Source organism: Diabrotica undecimpunctata, chromosome 9, assembly GCF_040954645.1.
Source record: "Diabrotica undecimpunctata isolate CICGRU chromosome 9, icDiaUnde3, whole genome shotgun sequence".
Lineage (NCBI taxonomy): Eukaryota > Metazoa > Arthropoda > Insecta > Coleoptera > Chrysomelidae > Diabrotica > Diabrotica undecimpunctata.
In genome coordinates this window covers 109057665-109079627 of record NC_092811.1, presented here as the reverse complement: position 1 = coordinate 109079627, position 21963 = coordinate 109057665, and the positions used below count along the sequence as shown (strand labels likewise).

The window sequence follows — 21963 nt, the reverse complement described above, 5'->3', positions numbered from 1 at the left end:
GCAGAAAAAATTATTTTCCCCATAATCCCCATATGAAGCTTCTGTCACTGTCAAATGTCAATATTTACTCTGATATTTATATACATTAGTTTTGAAAGTTTGATTTGATAATTAAAACTGAAGAGTTTGCTTTGTATATTTATATGTTTTAAACGAAGTTAATAATGAAACCGAAAGTTAGCAAAGGTTATTTAACACCTCAACCAACAAAGAAAAAAGATAAAAAGGAAAATAATAATGCAAGGGCAACAGATAATTTAAACACAGGTTTGGTGTTTAATGATGAACTATTTTCACAACTAATGAAGGATCCAGTAAAACGAAATTTAATAATTAATCTTATAACTTCAGAGAAAGATAAAATTGAAGCATATAAGAAAGAACTTGCGAAAAAGCACCCATCTAGTCCATTGCTTAAAACAATGAAAAGGCCCTGTGAGAGTCCAACTGCATTATTAAGGCGAAGGGCATTAGAGCAGATGAAGAATGCCCAGTCATCAGATAACTCTGAAAATGGTAGCAATAATAGTAGACCTACATCTAGACAGTCTGTGGCATCTAGTGTACCATCACCAGTTAGCTATGATAAAATATTGGATGGTGTAATAGCTTTTGTCGAGGTTAAGACCGGTACTAAAGATCGTTCAGACGCTGTAAAAGCCCATTTACAATCAATGGGTGCTGTGATCAGAGAGAAAATTACAAAAGATGTTACACATGTAATTTTTAAAGTAAGTTTTAGTTTAATGTTTATATTATACTAGGGAACTAACTAAATCTATTTTAGGATGGTTCATTTACCACTTATCAAAAAGCAAACCTACTGAAGGTTCACTTAGTGTCAGTTTTATGGCTTGAAGCATGCAAATCTAGCTGTATGAAGGTATCTGAGAAAAATTATCCTGCCATTGGTACTGAGGCCTATGATCATAATGTATCTGCCCTTTGTTCAGTAAGTATACTTTTGTTTGTTGCTGTACTGGAGTTTATCATGATAAAAAAAGCTTCTGCAGAAGCTGTAACTTTTTTATTTAAAATACCCTTTTATCTAGAAAGAACCCATTATGAGTTGAGTTGAGTTATGTATTATTCCTGTCTTTTACCTGATGGTTTTAAGTCTTTCATAACCCTAATGGAATTTTTTATTTTCCTAGATTCTTGGTAATTCGATTTTTTTGAGTTTTTACCCTCCTATCAGGGCGGTTTTAGGGGGAAGCGCAGGGATAAGAGTGGTAAACTTTTTTTCATCTTTTTTGGGGTCCCAAAATTAATATGCTCTGCAAAATTCAGCTTGTTCATATGATTTTTAGGGGTCAACTCTCTGACTATTGGACTGTGTCACTATAGCCCAAGTCAGGCCTTGGCCTTCTTCAGTAAAATTCTTCAAAGGCTTGCATCTACTGCTATTCTTTTTCATGAACATGTTTTCGGAGGTTTTTGGCATCATCATCTACTTCATCCTCCCATCTTTTTTTAATGTTTTTTTTTTCAGTGCATTCTTCAGTTTAGTAATTTTCTGGAGATTATGTTCTCATGCATCCGGACCACATGTCCTGTCTACCTTAATTGCTGTAGCCTAGTGTATTATGCTACTCAGTGGAGGCTCCTGAGTAAAATTATTATTGAAGCACTATTATTTTGAGTGGCAAATACGAAATTATGAACAACCAAAAAATGTTAGTAAAAGATAAATATTGCTAGCTACATTTTCACAGCAAAGTTATCCCTGTATGTAAGGATTCTAGTGAATAGTACTGGTTTATTAGTAGATATAAGGTCACAATACTTCCAAGCACCACTTCAATATAAAAAATTGTCTTATATTGTATTTTAGACACAGGATTTATAATTACGTTCAATGTGACATGTTTTCTGGCTTGCAAAATGGTCGATGACGAGTTCATTAAATTTGTGGTAGTTGGATATTAATTGTTTTTCAATGGATAGCATCGCTAGGGCATTGAGTCATTTTTCTGGCATAGTATTCTGCAGAAATGTTTTTATCCTCTTTAGAGTTGAAAGAGTTCTGCTTCTACTGTTGAGTTCTGCTTCTACTATTGTCATAGGAGTTATGCATGCTATGTTAATTAATTTTATGGACTCTAAAAACAAATATGTAATATTGTTTTCAATAAAGACCTCTAGCAATGACACAAGACCAATCGCTGTTCCAAATTTAGTCCTAGCGAATAGTACACATAACTCAGATTTTGATTTGGTTGCATCTACAAATGGATAATGTTTCAAAGCAATCTTCAGCTTTTCATCGGGAAAAGTAAGGTTGTATTCAGGAAATAATAGTGACCCTTATTAGATCACAAATTTCCTTCGCTGTCACGTTGTTATTTTTCTGGGTTTGTTCCTTTTTTCCAGCCGAAGAGCTTGGATTAGTGTCGTCAATTATTATCTTATCTCTGATCATTTGAATTTGATTTTTAATTTCTTGTATAAATATTTGAATTTTTTCAGGGTCTACAGGTCTCATTTGTAGTTGATTATAAACAATCTCAACATGCAGCGTAATGTTATCAAAGAAATTAAGCCATTATAAAAACATTTCTTCTTTCAATAACGTAAGCAAACCCGAAACTTGTTGAACGGTTTGAGTATCTCATTACTTTTCAATGATTTTCTCAAAACATTACATGAGATCCTCTATGTGACTGACGATGATTATTACAGCTTGGCTGTTGAATGTCCAACGAGTATTCGATCAAAAACCCAGCTAAGTTAGCAAAAAGACTTTTACTTTTTTATGCTCAGAAACTGCCTTTGAGACAATTAAATTGAATTGGTGTGCATAACAATAGATAAAATGAGTATACAGAATAGAACATCGAATTATTCCTTGAACTGCATTAATTTCGCCTGACATGACAATGACGCCATCATAATTTTGGTCAATTAACTTATTAGGAGTATTCTTTAAATTTAAATTAATATTTAATCCACGAGCGACATATAACTGTATTGTAGTTCACATGTGCAGCTCACACAAAGGAGATTTATAAAATTATGTGATATGGATTGCTGTCAAGATTCATTTAAACTATTTTTTTTTATTTTTCTAATTTAAGTTTTTGTTTTTGAAATTATTTTGGCGTTTCTGCAAATCTCATATGAACTATGTATACAAACACCAGCTTCTTCTTTCCTATAATTCTTATAATGAATTAGAATTATTAAAAATTATTGTCATATTAAAACTAAAAATTCTTTACAGCAAATGCAAAAAGATTATGAAGACATCATCCATGAAGAATTTCAACGCAGTATTCAAGCAGGTACACCATTGCCCTCTGCCAAAACTCTTATCGATAGAAGAAGAACAATAGTCATGACTCCAGCTGGAAAAGAAGTAAACTCCTTTACGAGAAGATCTTTACAAGCTGGTCCTTCCAGAATTAACCTGACTCCAGATGCAGATATTACAGATGATGAATCTGATTTAGGACCTCTTATAGATGGGGATATAGTGGACAGAAGTAGTGATTTATTTGAAGATTGTGTAACAAATACTCCTGTCAAATATGGTGAAGTGTTGTCAAAAACCAGCAATAATAACGAAGATATGGAATTAACTGAACTAAAAAAGAGCCCACTTCATCTCCAATTTCAATCTCCTGACAGTTCTCCAGAAGTGTATACTCTACAAACACAACAGATTAGTAAGAGCGTTTCAAAAACTCCAAGGAATGAAGAAGTTAATGATGATGATATCTATAGGAGAAGAACAGCACTTCTGAATAATTTAGATGATGATAATATTGTTACACCTGGAAGGATAAATGAACTCCAATCATCCAAATCTAGAGTCAGAACTCCAAGAAGCTGTAGAATTTTTAACAAAGGCGATGAGCTAACACCTGAAGAATCAAAAACTTTGACACCAAGAAGCCTTCATATTTTTAGTAAAAATATTAGCCATGGTACACCAGATATAACAAAATCTAATAAAGGAAAAGGAAATGCTCTAGATCTTATTACAGAAACAAATAGTTCAGTAGCACAAATAACAAAATCTAATAAAGGAAAAGGAAGTTCTCTAGATCTTATTACAGAAACAAATAGTTCAGTAGCACAAACAATTTGCAAGCCCACAGAAAAGTCTTCTAGTACCAACATGTCTTCTCTTCGAATATCAGACTCAAAAAATAATAGCTCCACTAGTAAGAAAAGTTTTGAATCTTGCAAAACATCTTTTAGCCCACTACAAACAAATGTAGTAAACAATATTTTAAAAACTTTACAAAACAGTTCACTAATGGCTGATAAATCGGGGGAATTGGAAAATAATACATCAAATCATAAAGATAAGGATCCTTTTTATGATAAAGAAAAGGCAGAAGAGATTCAAAATAAAAACACCCCTAGTGATAAAGCAAAAAGTATTTCTTTCGAGCATGTTACTCTTAGAAAAAAACGAATTCAAAAAGAAAAAGAGAGTATCGATGAAGAGGAAATTAACAAAATTACACAAGACTTATTTCATAAAGATAAAGATAAAGCAGTTGACAAAGGTTTTGATGAAGTAAAAAAATCTCGAACAAATAAGAGAAAAACCTTAGCCGCCACTACTGCAGTTACTAAGGATAAACCAGAAAATCAGATAGAACTTTCCAGTAAAAAGGTAGAGAAATCCAAAACCCTGCAAGCAAATATTAAAAACGTGGCCCGCACATTGGAAAAGGAGTTTGAAACATCAGATGAAGATATTGTTCATGAAATAGAAAACCCTAAAGGAACTAATAAATTAAGAAATACAAGAGCTACTGTGGGTGGAGGTGAAGTAAAAGAAAATATTCGGCAGAGAGCTAGTGCTCAAGTCATAGATGACTCTAACATCAAGAAAAGAGAAAAACGAGTAGTAAAACAAAATAAAAGGCAAACAATTGGCCCTATATTAAAATCACAAGAAACTGAATCTAATGAACGTAAAGCAAAAGCAAATCGTCGAAAAACTTCAGCACCTTCAGATGCATCTACGGAAAAGGTTTCCGCTAATGACAAAAGTAGTCCTGCAAAGAAAGTTAAAACGTCACCTCCTGATAAAGCTAGTACAAGAAGAAAGACTATCAGTTCTTCTGTTGTTAAACCGAAAAGAGGTGATAAAAAAATCTTACGGAGAACAATGAGTTCAACAGATGTAAATGATATCGACACAACTTTTTCACCTGATTCTAAACCAAAAAGAAGATTTAGGAAGTTATATAGTCCTAACGCTCTTCAAGAAATATGTATAGATGACAATCAAGATAGACAAGAAAAAAGACAAGCTAAAAAATTAGAGGATCCTGGTGTGTTTGTAAAACCTATTATTGTTTCCCAAAAAATGAAAAATATTCTAGATAAAAACAACTTAGAGATTGAAAACATTATAAATCCAAACCAGCAAAAAGTGGAGTCCAAACCTATTAAAAACAAAAAGAAAAATGATGATAAACCACAATTTAATAGTGACGACGATGAACAGGTTGACCTTTTAAATGAGCTCTTAAACAAAAATAAAATTATGGGTCCACCAAAAGACAGTACCAAATCTTCTGTTATTGACAACTCTAATTCTGATAACAAAAAAATAAATGTCAATGACCGAAGGTTATCTACAAGGATAAAATTAAAAGAACAGTCACAAAAAATAAGTAAAACACCCAGAACTCAACAAAAACGTGATCTGACTTTGAAAAGCACTCCATCTACTTCTGTCAGAAGCAGAAGAAGTACACAAGAATTTCAGTCGTTAACTCAAAGTGCCAAAAAAAAGTTAAAAATCGACAAACCCGTTCAGCCCAGTATCGTATGTACCAAGATGCACAAAGAAGATGTTCAAGTGTTCATGCAGATTGTCAAGAAACTAGGGCGATTTGATGTTGAAGATGAAGTGTCCAGTAAAACAACACATTTGGTTGCCGGTGAGCCTAAGAGGACTATTAATATGTTGAGAGCCATTACCAGAGGATGTTGGGTTTTAAAGAAGGAATGGGTAAGTTTTTATATTATTAGAGCTTGTGTATAAATATGTTCGTCCAAAATTACTAAAATGAAAAACCTAAACTTATTCTACTAATGAATTGCAATAGTCCAGTGTAAGTGTATGGGTTAATTCTAATAGAAACTATTAAATAGTATTAAGTAGATATACAGTGGGTGATCAAATTATTAGAGCCACCCCATAAAATTTTTTCCTTTTTGTTTAATAATGGTATGTAATTGAGCTATAAAACATGTTTTTGGCTTAATTATATTTTACTGTGATTTAGAACCTTATACAGTTTAAAAATATTAAAAAAGAAACGAGTAATTACATGAAAAGAGTTAAAATTTTGCCTTAAACCTAATACTTGGTAGTGTCACCATTTACAGTAATGACTGCCTGGCAACGTCTTGGCGCACTTTCTGGCAATTTTGTTGAGTTGTTCCCCTCCTGTGCCATACTGCTATTAAGCACCCAATCACAGAATACACCACCCAACAAGAAGCGAAAGCTTTGTCGGGACCTATGATGTTCATAGGACAGAAATATCGGAGGGAGAATGACAGTTGTACTACTTAGTACACTAAGAAAAGTAATAGGGAAGTAGTTCAAAACAGTAGTAAAGTTATAGTTACACTGAGAAACAAAGTAATTATTTTCTTAAGTAGATCTATTTTGTATGAATTGTATTTTTTTTCTGTTAGATCATTGATTATAAAACACCCACTAGATAGCTCACCTCGTGGTAACCGAAAGACGTATAAACAACTAGATGGCGTTACTCGAAAAACGTATTGAGATTTCTCATTCTCTCTCTGACTTGCGAGGAGGTAGGAGTAATGTCAGGGCCGAACTTACCCTATAGGTGTATTATCTGTGACAAGTGTTATGACAAGTTATAGCGGAATTTTATAAAAAAAGGACATTTTAGATAAAATGACCTCTGTAACTCATAAGTGTGTTTACGCGGGATGTTTTGAAAGAAACGATGGAACAAATAGTAATATATCTTTCTTTAAATTTCCCCTGAAAGACGTAGAGCGCACAAAAATTTGGCAAAAAAACTGCGGGAATATTGATATTATATTGATAGATATCAGTGACCTGAAACAGAGGGTAATTTGCCAGCATCATTTTGCAGTGGAACATATTTACCAAAGTGGCCAAAGAAAGTTATTAAGGAAAAATGCTGTTCCTCCAAAATTTACACAGTTAGCAACTTATTTAGGTGAGTATTCAACTTTAGAAATATTTTTATGTTTGCCTAATGCGCTTTGTCAATGAGAATAATACTATTAAAATATATTTTGTATAAAATCAGTTGATATTGAGTGATTTATATATTTTTTATACAATTAAATCAAAAGAGACTTTTTTAAATATGAATGCGTTGTTAGCATCACTCCAGAAATAATGGAGATGCTTGTTTTGCTTTAATTAAAATTACACATACATTTCAATGATTACCTATTTTAGGTGATACATCACCAGTATGCTCTACATACGTTTATTGCGGAACGAAACGTAAAAGATCTACAAGTGGCGATTGTATGGTTAGGTCACCTCCATCGCCTAAGTGATCAAGTTGTAGTCTCAGTGATATTTCCAGTTTTGAAATTAATTTGCCCACAAAACTTGAAACTGAATTGACGGAGAAGGTAAAAAATTGGAGTATCAAGTAAATGCTTTAAAGAAGAAGTGCCGTCAGAAGAACAGTCAGCTTTGTAGAAGAACAGAAGAAGTTACAGATACTGTTAGAAAATAAAAGCAAATACCTGCACACTTTGTTAATATGCAGTTTTCACACAAAACTCGTTCAAAATGGAGTCGCAATGAAAAAGATTGAAATGGCCAGAATAATATAATGAAAACTTATAATAAATGGCCAGAACTCTGGCCATTTATTATAAGTCTCCTAGTTGTTACAAATTTTTAATTAGATCTCTTAACTTTATATTACCTTCAGTAAAAACAATTCAAACTTGGTTGCGTGTTATAAAATTAAGAACTGGTTTAAATACTTCCTTAATTGACAAGTTGAAGAAAGAAGCAGAGACAATGGATGAGTGGGAAAAAATTTGTGTGTTAATGTTTGATGAAATTTCTTTGAAAAAACAATTGGAGTACAATAAATTAGATGATATTATAGAAGGGTTTTAAGATTAAGGTGCTTTAGGAAGCACAAACAAACTTGCCGACACAGGTTTGGTTTTCATTATGCGCGGCTTACTACATAACTGGAAGATGCCGATTTGTTATTTTGTTATAGTTGGTCCAATACATAGCGACAACTTAAAAAACATTGTAGTTGAAGTTGTTTCCAAATTACAAAATATTGGGTATATACCAAAAGTGTTAGTGTGTGATCAAGCATCTAATAATATAGCTTTATTTAAGCATGTAAGCATCAGCCTGTAATAGAAATATCACTGTGTTTGATACACCCCACTTATTAAAGAGTTTAAGAAATAATTTTCTTAATAAAAAGTTGACGTTTTTTGCCGATTCTAAACAAATATCGTGGCAAGATATTGAATACACATACAATATCTATAGAACCAATGTGAGAGCACAATGCCTGTTGAAAATAACAGACGTTCATATAAACCCTAATAATTTTTAAAAAATGCGTGTAAAGTTAGCAGTACAAATTTTTTCCAACTCAGTTGCCTCAGCAATATCAACAGCAATAGCTGTAGGACAGTTACACACCAAAACGGTTCCTCATACTGCCATATTTTTGAAAATTATAAATAATATTTTTGATGGTCTTAACAACAAATATTGTAGTGATAGTAATCCAAACAGAAAGCCAATGTCAACTTTAAGCAAGTCAACTGAAAACTTAAAAGCAGGTTTAGAATATTTTAAAAAAATTAAAGTTTTTGAAAATCAGAAAGAGAGAAATAATATTGACTGTCTACACGGCTTTCAGTGGACAAGTCTTATACCAAGTTTGCTAAAAAAGAGTAATATACCTTCATTTTTATAGCACTTTCATATAAATATGAACGTGGTTTTTAATTGTTCTCGACTTTTAATAATAAAATGTTTCGATATTGTCAATAACGAAAGTACTTCTTGAGAAAAAGAAATATTAAATATTTTTTTTTCTAAAATTTTAATTTTACAATCTTAGTTTGAAAAGAAGTAACATTCAAATATACTTATTTACTTTGTTTTGAAATATGATCTAATTAGTGATGTTTTAAACTTTCTAATCCTGTCCGTTTATCAGCTTTTACCTATTGTTCCTAGACAGATGGCCCTCAACTATTTATATGTTGGAAATTCCCTCTCATCTTATCAAGATATGTACTTACATGATTCATTTTTAACGTTGGTAATTTGTGGTATTTTGTCAAACTTAAAATCGATTGCATTTGGTACTCGCCACTATTTGCTTTTAAAACCTCGATGACGTAATTCCAGAAAGTCCTCAGAAAATTTTTAAATATAAAAAGTATGCGATCGAACAGTAGATCATATTGATTTTAGTTCACCTCTATACAATTTCTTATTTTGCACAGAATATAATTGACTTCTATATTGCCATTTATAGATAAATTGTCAATTTTTTGTAGTACAATGTTACTATCAGAACAAAATTTATATCCTCTTCTTCTTGTCGAAGTTCCTTCTCCTATCGAAGGCATACATATAGAAAACATACGAAAGAAGAAAAGTAATTCCAAGCAACTTTTGTCATAGAATTTTTTCACTAAGTTAATACTTTTCGAGTTATTTGCGAGTAAATATGTTCATTTTTTAACACAAAAAAAAACAAACTTTTTAAATGGTTCTGTGCAAATAATTCAAAAACTAAGTATGTATTTTATCGAAAAAAAAGCGTTTTCAGCAAAAATATAGCTTCTAAAAAAGGGAAAAAAAAATGGTATATGTATGAACTCTCTAGACCCAGTAGAAGCAAAGTTGTAACCAACGAAAAATAGGTTCATATCTGTCAAATTTCAAAGTGAATATTTCAACGTGAAATAACCAAAAAATGGTACACTTTTTGGGGATACCTCAGTACAACTTTTTTAAAGTTTTCAAAAAAATATTCATTTTTGTTTTTTAATAAGTTTCTAGCATCAAAAGTAAGCGTTACGCTCAAAATAAAGTTGGTCCCTGTTTTTGGTCAAAAAACTCGGAAAAATCAGCCCCAATTAGCATTTAATTCAAATTAATCGTTACCGCTTCACAAATTACCGCAAATTACCGCTTCAAAATTAGGAGGTTTTGCAATATTTTACCTTGAGTGAATAAACTAAATCTTCAAATAAATTCTGTATATTAGCTTGAAATATTTTAGTTTGCATCAATTCTGGAAATTAATTTGTTTGAAAAGTTACAAAAAAGTAATTTAAATGAGATGTAATTTATCACTGCTAATTTTATTATGTATTTTATATTTTGTTTTTTTTTGTATTGTATTGATAAATAAATAATTTTTATAAAACCTCTACTGTTTTCATTAATCAATTTTTAGCGTTTTTTCTGAAGTAAAATCGAAATTCAATAATATAAATTACAAGCACGTTAAAATTATTTGTGAAAATGCTGAATGCCATCCTTATATTGTCGTCTATTGCACTAGACAATGGCCGGAACAGGCAACTCAAATTTATTTTTCAATCTTGGCAAATATTTCAATAATGTCGCCACCATACAGTCAGGTAGTACTTAGGCGTGAGGGGCCAAGAGGTGTAAGTGGGCGGAGTTTAACACTGAATTCGTTTTTACCTAAGAGTGAGGTATCTATGGGTGTTTTATAATCAATGGTTAGATTTAATATAACCCATATATCAATTCTGTATTGGTAAGTAGAAAGGTCTTAAGCCAAAAATATCGATTTTGTTTTTTTTTTAAACAAACAAATTAACATGCTGAAAGTATTTTAGTACGTTAAAAAACCGATTGAATTTCAAAATAGAGATAAAAATCAGTCGATTTCTATTTCTACTTTTTTAATCTACTTTTTATCGATTTTTAAGGTACTAAAAAACTTGTCAAAATCGATATTTTTGACCAAAGTCCGTTTTACTTATCAATCCAGAATTATATTTTTGAAATTTCTCTTCAATTTTGTCTTAGGTTGCTGACTTTTTTTGTTTCCCATTTGAGGAATTTCTTTGAATGTGAATATCTATTGACCTCCAACACCACGATATTTTCGCTGCATGTGGAAACTCTGCAGCTGCGGCTAAAATAACTGTATACCCCATCGATTTCTTTCTGTGCATCTGAGGTTTCTGAAACTTCTGGTTGTACTGTACTAAATTTAATTCGCCTGGATATATCACATTTATGGTAGGGAAGGGTAAAAAGTTGTAATTAAACACAATAATAATAATAGTAATTTATTGTAATTAATACTAATAATGTTTATTTAGGAAGCTTACATTATAATATAGATTTACAAGAAATAAGCATACTGAATACTAAATAAACATAAAAACTCACTGAAGTAGAGCTACCAAAGTAGCACAAACTACTAAAGAGACTTTCGGCCCTCGGTAATAGTGTAATCTTTCATTCTGTCTTTAAATTGTTCAAAAATATTTATTAGTTTTCTCAGGATTAGAAAAAAATGAATGCTTTTAAAAAGCATTGGCACGAAAATTGATTCTCGTTGTACAACAATTAATTTAAATAAATTTTATTATCTTCCTTCTTCTTTTTGGAGAATGTGCATGCTTTATTAACATTCGCACATAAAGTTTTGATTTTCAAACTCATTTTGGATTTTATTGGTGTACTACCAGATAACTTTTTACTATTTCTTGTATTTTATTGTAAATGGTTCTACCGTTGAAATAAATAAATAAATAAAACTTAGTGGGATTTACGTTGTAGCTGTTTGTGAATATACTGGAGTATGGGGACTGGTAGACACTTGCGTATTAACATCAACATCTGAAATGTAAAAATATATTTAATGACCAAATAACATACAAACATTTAAAGTAGATATGTCAATACTTATTAGTGATTAGTTGAATGCATAATACAGTTGCAGGAGCCATAAATAAAATTACCTGTTCCAGAAACTCTTCCATCAAAGTATCAGGTATACTATCTTTAGCAACAGTTTTATTGTCAATGGCAACTGGCTGCATAACATTATCTATTTCAGTTGTACCTAAAACCACAACATAAATATTACTCAGTATGTAAACATAAGATATGTTCTTACAAAAGGGTTAAGGCTGATAAAAGATCATTAAATTTCACAATTCTAGATCCTGTTTCTAAAGGGTAATTCATTTAGAGGTACTTTTTTGGTGAAGATTTGATTGGAGATTGTGCATGAATATTGACAAACTGACATTTTGCTTTTGTTCAGTATTGTTTGACAATTCATGATGGAACGACTTAGCCTGGCAAAGCGTCTAGAAATAATTAAGTTGTATTTTTAAAATGGGAGTTCTGTGAGGAATGCGTTTTGTGCTCTTAGAGCAATTTATGGTCCACATAATCGGCCTACGGAACGTACAATTCGCTTAACAATTAGTAAGTTTGAAACACAGTTTTCATTATTGAATAGCACGCGACCAAACAGATCACATTCAGCACGTAGTGAAGAAAATATAGTGGCGGTAACGGATACTCGAAAATAAAAAAACAATCGATTCGTCGCCGTTCTTAACAGTTAGGCTTGTCATACGTCATGCTTGACGTATTTTACGTAAGGATCTTGGTTTAAAAGCATACAAAATTCAATTAGTGCAAGAGCTGAAGCCGACCGACCTTCCGAGTCGTCACCGTTTCAGTCGATGGGCTCTTGATAAGCTTTCAGAAGATCCACTGTTTTCGAGAAAAATTTTGTTTTCAGATGAGGCCCATTTTTGGCCTAACGGGTACGTAAATAAACAAAATGGCCATATTTGAGGTGATGAACAACCCAAAGAGGTTCAAGAGTTGTCATTATACTCTGAAAAAACAACTGTTTGGTGTGGTTTATGGGCTGGTGGAATCGTTGGTCCATATTTCTTTAAAACAGAGGCCGGCCAGAATGTTACTGTGAATGGAGACCGTTATCGTGCCATGACAACGGACTATTTGGTACCTGAAATTGAAGCTTGTAGTCTCGGCGATATTTTTTTTAACAAGATGGCGCCACTTAACATACAACCCGTGAAAGCATGGCTTTACTGCGAGAACGATTCGGTGAACAAATTATTTCAGGCTTTGGACCAGTGGATTGGCCGCCTAGATCCTGTGACATCTCACCTCTAGACCCTTTCTTTTGGGACTACCTAATGTCCAAAATCTACATGAAAAAACCAGATACGATTGAGGGATTGGAGGCCAATATTACTCGAGTCATTGGTGAAATACCAATCGAAATGCTGGAACGAGTCATCGAGAATTGGAACTTCAGAATGAACCAACTTAATCATAGTCATGGCCAACATTTAAAAGAAATTATCTTTAAGAAGTAACTGTAAAGAATGGTTCTTTTGTATGATAATAAATATTTTCAAATAAAATTTATTTTTTTCATTGTTTTTTCTTGTTGAAAAAAGTATCTCTAAATGAATCACCCTTTATTATGATAAACAACAAACAACTTATATAAGTAGATACTGATTTTTATATGACGTATAATGTGGCACTATAATTGTGAATAAATAAACTGTACCTACCTTCGAGCCTTATGACTTTCTTTAATGGTTCCTCTGCGTTTGCATAAATAATTTCTTTCTTTCGTTTCCATTCGACATATGTATTGTGGTTGAAAACGTTGCTCGCACATTTTATAATTTTTATGCCATTCATTCACATGCTTAAAAGTAAATCTTTCCTATTTGCTACTTTTAGCCATAATTCAGCTTTAGAAAAAAGTGTACTAAACTAAAATAAAAATGTTCACAAAATTTTTGTAACGCGTTTGAATTTCAAATTTAATTTGTTTACCTGCTACGATCTCTCGGTATTGAAAAGAGACTTATTTCTTCACCAGATCTAGACTGACATCCACGAACAACACAGGAGAATCCTCCTTTCATCAGTCATCACAATGAGTTTATTACAAAAATATGTATAACAGTATTATTCTTTTTGACACTTCTCAACACGAAAATTTTACAAATTAATAATATATACAATCTCGATATGTACGGAAATTGTAAACAAACTTCAGTTTTTGTAGGTTGACAGATATACTATTTAGAACATGGCGGATTCGCACATGAGCAGAGAAATTTGGTTTGTGAAAAGCCCTTCGTTTGTGGGTGGTGTATTCTGTGGCTCGATCAATTGACGCTTTGTGGTTATAATTTCATTAGAAATTTCTTTCTTTATCAGCTTCCAAAGATTTTCTATTGGGTTCAGATCTGGCGAATTGCCAGTCGACCACCTTTATCTGGTTGTCAGTAAGGAATTTTGTAACAGTTTTTGCCAAGTAACAAAGCGACGAGTCATGCATAAACGCGAAACTCTTATTCGGGAACCACTCCTGGACCCGGAGAAGCATTTTTATTTGCAGTACTCTCAATTACTGGTCCTGCCGCATTGTTCATTCGACAATGTAGACTCTACCAGTTCCTTAACTGCTTATAATAGACCACATCATGATGCTCAGGGGTTGCTTTACTGCCCTTACAATACATTCCGCTTTGTATTTTCCCCATGTCTTCTCCTCACAAATTCAGGTCTATCCATAAGGATCTGCACAGTAGATTCGTCCGAAAAACAAACCTGGAATAGCATTACTATTTTGAATCATGGACAAATTGATCAACTTTAAACTACATAAAAGAAAAACAATGTTAAGTAATATTATTTACCTGATTCCAATCATCAATGGTCCAATCTTTATGATCTTTGAAGCCTTTTTTTGGTATATTGATGCCAGACTCCTGCATCATTTTCGTTAAAATCCTTTGAGGTTGTTTTCTGTTTGCCAAGACAACATCTCGAATTTTTCTTTCAACTCATGGCGTTGTAATGTTTTTCGACCACATTTTTATTTGTGCTGTGGGGTCAAATCCAAATTTTCGTCAAGTTTGTTCTTTATACAGCATACAGTTGCCCTTGAGCCTTTAAGTTGACGCCATTTTTCTGTTGAAGTGATAGTTCAATAATAAAGTTTATATTTTCGCTATTTTCCTTGGTGAGATGTCTTTTCCAATGATGTTCTGGTACCACTGTTGTAACGAACATGCAATGGAAATTACAAAAAAATGGTACGGCTGTCAGAATATCACTAGAGAGCAATGGAAACTATTTATTATAACTCTAAACACCAAGAATACAAAATAATATGCACACGAGTTGCAAGCAAGGCTAGAGAGCACTGACAAACAATGAGTCACGTATTGTCACGCCTGCTGTGTTGCCACTGTTGCCAAACTATTTATTGTCCAGCTCAATATGCACCAAAAAAAATTGAATTTTACTAGGTGACTAATAATTTGATTACCCACTATAAATATATGGTATATTATGGGAAGCTTTTTTATTTTTACTTTATGAAAAAAGGTTATTCTTTATAAAAAGTTTTGAATGATCTAATACCTAGAATACACTCATCAGATATTAATTTTGTTCACTTATATTTGTCAAAAAACTATGTTTTTATATAAGAGTCAATAATATCCATAATTCATATTTATTTATCATATTTATTACGTATAGAACTGAAAGCTTTTTACTATTTCTATCATACTTACTACTTACTTTTTTACTCCTTGTCTAACTTATTTGCAGCTTAATATTTTTGAGGAACTTAAAAAAGTAGTAAACATTCGTTATAACTTGTGTATTGGTCGGATAGTTGAAATATAAGTAAAAAAATCTGGTGAGAAGTCTATTGTCCGAGTCTATTATCAATAATAATGAAATATACTCTACATTAATTATTTATATATAAGCATGTGTAATATAATTCATTTTTTTTTAGTTGTTTAAATCATTAGAAAGCGGAAAATGGTTGCCTGAAGAAGATTTTGAAGAAACCAACTTCTCTGCTGCTGTGGAAGTAAGTTATTGTTAATCATTTTGTAAACCTTGCGTAAAAGACACAACACTTCTTATATTTAAAATCCATATTGTTTGAATGAAATATATTTTGTACGCAGTTGATTAAGGTTATTTGTATACCAGACAGTTAATCCATAAGAAGAACTGTTATATCAGTTTAATTACTCATTTTGAAAAAATTATTTATTTTCATATAATCATATGAGAATCAAAATATTATAACGTAGTTACATATTATGCCTCTACAATTTTAACACGTTCGCGGACAGTAATAAACAAAACTACATATGGTTTTTAATGAAAAATACATTAAATACTGTTGAAACAGAACTATTGGTAATGGTCTTATATCTCACAAAGCGATTTTTGGTCAAAAAAAAGTAAGCTTTGTCCCTTATATTAAAATAAAACAATAGTAAGGACAAGAGCAGCATATGCCGCTCAATAAGAAACACATAAAGAATAATGATGTAGACATATTTTTGAATATACCTTTATCATGAAAATACAGTATAACTCATACATAAACTCACACAGAACAGGAACAACAACAAAATCAGAATGAAGAACAGATTGAGATAACATTAATCGAAGTAAAGAATGCTATAAAGACTTTAAAGAACAAAAAAATCAGGGGGACTAGGAGGAATCGTTAATGAACTAATTAAGTACGGAACGGACAAACTACGCAGAATTGTACACGAAATGTTCACTAACACTATAAACCTGAACGAAATACCAGAAGAATGGTCCAAAGCATATATAACCTCGATACATAAAAAGGGAGATAAGAAGAAATGCGGGAACTACAGAGGCATCAGTGTGATAGCATGTATAGGCAGGCTATATGGAAAAATACTGAAAGAAAAACTAGAAAAATCTATCTTAAATAAAATCGGAGAAGATCGGGCGGGGTTCACGGCAGGAAGATCTTGCATAGATTTATACATTCCAACAATTAATTGAAAAAAAAAATGGCAAAAAATAGACCAGTACACATGGCATTTATAGATTTAAAAAAGGCATATGACACGGTTCCCAGAAAACAACTATGGAACACGATGAAAAAAATCGGAATAACTCAGAGGTTAATAGAAGCCGTAAAAAACCTTTACAACAACAAGGTAAGAGTTAAAACCGGCAATAAATACTCCAACGAATTTAAGACCACAAAAGACTTACTGCAGGGATGCTCTACATCTCCGACACTGTTCAAGATATTCCTCGAACAAATAGTAAAACCATGGAAAAGGAAATGTGAAGGGATGGGAATACCAATCCGGGACAACTTCTTGTACACATTAAGCTTTGCAGATGACCAAGTGGTAACGGCTCAAGATGAAGAAGATCTGTGCTATATGCTCCGAAAATTAGAAAAGGAATACACAAAAAATGGACTGGAAATAAATCTAGAAAACACCGAATATTTAACAACAGAGCAAGAATCAGTGAGAAACTTGGAAATTAACGGCACTGACAAATTCAAATATTTAGGATTCATACTCTCAAAAAATGGAACCATCGAGCAAGAGATAACCCGCAGATTAGCACAGACAAGAACATGTATTAAACAAAAATGAGCGGGGTACTGTGGGATAGACAGATTACCAGAAATACAAAGAAGAGAATTTATAACACCTTGGTACGCAGTATAATGACCTATGGAGCAGAAAATTGGGTAATAAATAAACGAAACAGGTCCAAAATCACAGCGACTGAAATGGAGTTCATGAGAAGAAGTGCAGAGTGACAAAAATGGATCGCATCAGAAATGAGGAGATAAAACGAAGAATGGCAGTAGAACAAGACATACTCAGCTAGATCGAAGAAAAACGTTTAATTTGGCATGGACATGTGAGAAGAACAGATCATACAAGGTGGATAGCAAAGATTTCGGATTGGAGCCCAATAGGAAGGAGGAAAAGAGGTAGACCCCGAAGATCATGGAGAAAGATGAAGTGGACGAGGCCATGGAAAGACGAGACCTTAGAGATGGAGAATGGCAGAACAGAAAGGACTGGAGACGTTGGCTGAAAGAAGGAAGGCGGCGACAGCTGTAAAAATCCTTGTATAGATAGATAGATAGATAAACTGTAATTCTAATTATTATTACGCATATGAAATTTTTCCAAGCACAGGTCAACACACAAGGCTGGTCTTTTTGAACAAGTTTTGTATATAAACATGGGATAAACAATACTGATATCTCATGTGGTGAGTTTTGTTTGGATCCCTTTGGCTTGGAATTTTTTGGAGAAAATGCATAACCTCAAACTGACGGACATCTACTTCGGGTACATGAACTACGTGCTTCCTTTTTCCCCCTCTAATTGCACCTGCCCTTATTAAACGCCTTGCATCTTTTACTGTTGGGGCTACTCCAAGGTATGATTTAATCAGTTCTTCACGGAATTGAAGAAAAGTCTTATTCCTGTCGAAATTCTTAGAAATATAGCAAGAGTTACATATGGTAAGATATAATAAGTGAAACATTACTTTATTATACCATCGTATACTTTTTCGTGGAGAAGAATAATATGATATCATCTGGTCGTTACGGTCCACACCAGACATGTTATTGTTATATTAAGAAATTTCTTCAGGCTTGATTTTTTCTTGGCGATATTTATTTAAAACCTTTATCAGCTTAGGATGGTATTTAGTAGTAATACATAAGACCTCTCGTCTATCCTCCCAATTAGATACATAGACATTTCCACGTATTTTCCATATATGTTCCCCTTTTTTTTAAATTTTGCTTTGGTGATATCAGTTGGATTACTTTTACGATTACGTCGTAGTGTACCAGTAGTATGAGTTTTTCTTATCAGAAGCTTACTAGAGAGCTCATAACTGTTATAATAGAGTTATCCATAAAAATATGATGACCTTTATCAAGGTACGGATCCAACAAAGTAAATACCAATGATTGAAGTTTAGAAACACCTCTGTCTTCTTCAGTTTTTCCACAGTAAATATTTAGATTCTGCACGTAGCCATCATTTGTGGAGACAAAATAAAATTTTATGCCATATTTAGCTTTCTTGACTTTTATATATTGTCTAAAGCTGAGTCGTCCACGAAAAAGCAAAAGTGATTCGGCTAGGGATAAATTTTCGTTGGAGATGGTTGCGCTTCTAAAATTATTCAACAATTTCTCCATTAATGGTCTCACTTTTATTAGCTTATCTTGGTGACCCACAAGAACAAATCTTAAAGCACCTTAAGATTTGTTAAAATCATCTTCCAGATAGTGAGCAATGAAAAACAGGATTGTAGTACAAAGGATCCATACTAAACATTTTCCGAATTGATGGATATTTTACTTGACCTTGTAATATACAGATAGCAAGGAACTGTTTAGTTTCTTCTCTTGATATTTCTTTTATATTTGCATATCTATAATTTTTTCTGTGAGGACGATTAGTTGTTCGTAGTAGGTCAGCGTAAACATTCATTGAATATGTAATCAGATTTGTTACATCCTGATCCCATAGTCTTTTCAAAATTTCTACAGGAGTGGGTGATATATTTGCAAATTCAATTTGGATACCGGTTTTGCTGTCATCAAAATGAAACTCTGGATATCATCAGTATCTTCTTTCCATTCAGAATCATTTGCTTAATCTTCATGAATAAAATCAGGTTCCTGATCTCCATGATCACTAAAATCAACTCTCTCAGCTACGCCACTAGAATTCACTATTTCCTCTTCACTACTACTCTCAGTACTAGCATTAAAATCTACGATATCCTTATCGTTACTAAAATCATCCGTATTAGACTTGTCATATTCGTCTGTACTTATTTCTTCCAATAACTGTAGTAGCCTTCTTTCCTCTTTGGAATCCATTGCACTGAAAAAGAAAATTACAATAAGAATAAATTCAAATACAGCAATGTTTTATTTAGAGCTTATAAAATTTAGATTTAAGAACTACTTCTCAAACAACATGTTTAAAAGCATTTTTGGTTATTGCTACAACCTGAAAAACTATATATTTACTTCTTCTTCTTTAAGTTCCATCTTCTATCGAAGGTTGGAAATCATCATCGCTATGCGGACTCTGTTGACTGCCGCTCTAAAAAGTTCTGTACTACTGCATTCAAACCATTCCCTTAAGTTCTTAAGCCAGGATATTCTTCGTCTTCCCACATTTCGCTTTCTTCGGATTTTGCCTTCCATAATAAGTTGTAATAATGCGTATTTTTGCCCTCATCACATACGTCCACACGTCCTAAGTACTCAAGTTTTCGTCTTTTGATAGTTAATATTATTTCCGCCTCATTTCCTATCCTTCTAGTTACTTCCACGTTTGACATTCTTTGAATCCATGATATTCGTAGGATTCTTCTGTAACACCAAAATTCAAAGGCGGCCAACTTATTCAGATGGACTTGTTTTAGTGTCCACGTTTCTAAGCCATAAAGAAGAGTAGAGAACACGTAACATCGAAGCATTCTCAGGCGTAGTTCTAACCTTATATCCCGACAACAAAGAAACATATTACTTTATTAATATATAATATATTAATATATTTACATATTACTTTATTTTATTTCATTCAATATATGGATATTATTTATAACACAATTAATTAATAGCAAATCCTTACCAAGCAATTCAACAATTTTTATTACCACAAAAACACAATTTTCACTGCATCTAATACCAAAATAGAAATAAATTGAAGGTTAGGTTATACTCTTCACATGCCGCAGTAAAAATATTTTTCGTATTTTTATTACTTCTACTGGGACAGTAAACGGGCCGCTACGGAAAGTGATATACACTTTAAACGGCAATCGCCGCTATGAGTCTACAACACTCTCAGAATTTGGACGGGATATTCCGCTCTGTCCCTGTACATAAAGCGGCATATGCTTTGCCCGCGAACGTGTTAATAAGCAGAAAAATCACTATTTACATGTAAGTATGGTAAAGTAGTTATAATATATTGAGAATAAATAATATTTTTAAAAAAATGAGTAATGCAACTAATATAACAGTTCTTCTTGTCTTTAATTGTCTGATATAGCATTAATCTTAATCAACTGCGTACAAAAATAATTTAATTCAAAACAATAATATGGATTTTACCCGTGACGACGCCGTTTTGTGGCGCTAGTTCGGTGACACTCGCCTCAACATTTTACCGTAGAAAAAAAAGTAATACAACGCCAATATAGAAGCTTCGCTTCAAAAATTGTTAAAAGTGTGTTATTTTTTAGCATTCTAGACGGTAATAGTACTTACCTTAAACATAATAATAATAACTATTCTTATTTTTAGAAAAATCGCTTACAGCGGCAAGCCTTCGGCCCCACTTATACGATGGACATCTTTCAAAATTGTGGTCCAATATATGTCGCCAAAGGAAGTATTCCCAGATGTTCCGATATCCGTGAGCTTATTAGCTTATGCAAAGGAAAAACCACAACAATTCCCCGCAATGCTTCCGTAGTCGTAGGAGAATATGCTAAGAATGAAGGTGGCGTTTGTGTCAGTGAAGCTTGGGTCCTGGACAGTATAAGTCAAAACAAAAAACTGCCTTTCAAAAAATATCTTATTCCGTCTAATAGAAAAAGTTGTGCAGTTTAATCAACTGTGATTTGTCTAGTTTTTCATTTAGAAGAAGAAACTTGTAAGTCGAATATTATATAATTGCCGAAAACATTGTTCGGTGTACCGAGCATTTTTACAGGAAACGGTAATTCACAAAGTGTGTTTTTATAAATGTTTTTTTTATTTATTTACTCTATTCGTAGTTATCTATAATTAAACTAATAGTTTTTATATACCATTAAATATATCTTATTTTATGGCATATCTATTAAGAGTATTTGTTTTACCTCTTCTACTGTTGCAGGTTTCTTTAATTATATATAGAGAGTGTCCAATTAAGTCGGCCCCATATTTATACAAAATTCTGCATATTTGAAAACCTAAAATACGATCATCAAATATTAAATTATTTCATTCATATAGGCGATTTGTC

The 21963-nt window shown here is 32.5% G+C and overlaps 1 protein-coding gene across 1 annotated transcript; it reads left to right on the top strand.

Annotated features, from left to right (window-relative positions):
* The first annotated feature begins 33 nt into the window (after positions 1–33).
* Positions 34–21792, top strand: MCPH1 (Microcephalin). Its single transcript, XM_072543983.1, has 5 exons — positions 34–731; positions 788–952; positions 3224–5983; positions 15885–15962; positions 21258–21792. Exons 1-5 carry the CDS (start codon positions 165–167, stop codon positions 21564–21566), a joined length of 3879 nt encoding a protein of 1292 aa, XP_072400084.1. The 5' UTR covers positions 34–164; the 3' UTR covers positions 21567–21792.
* Positions 21793–21963: the final 171 nt, after the last annotated feature.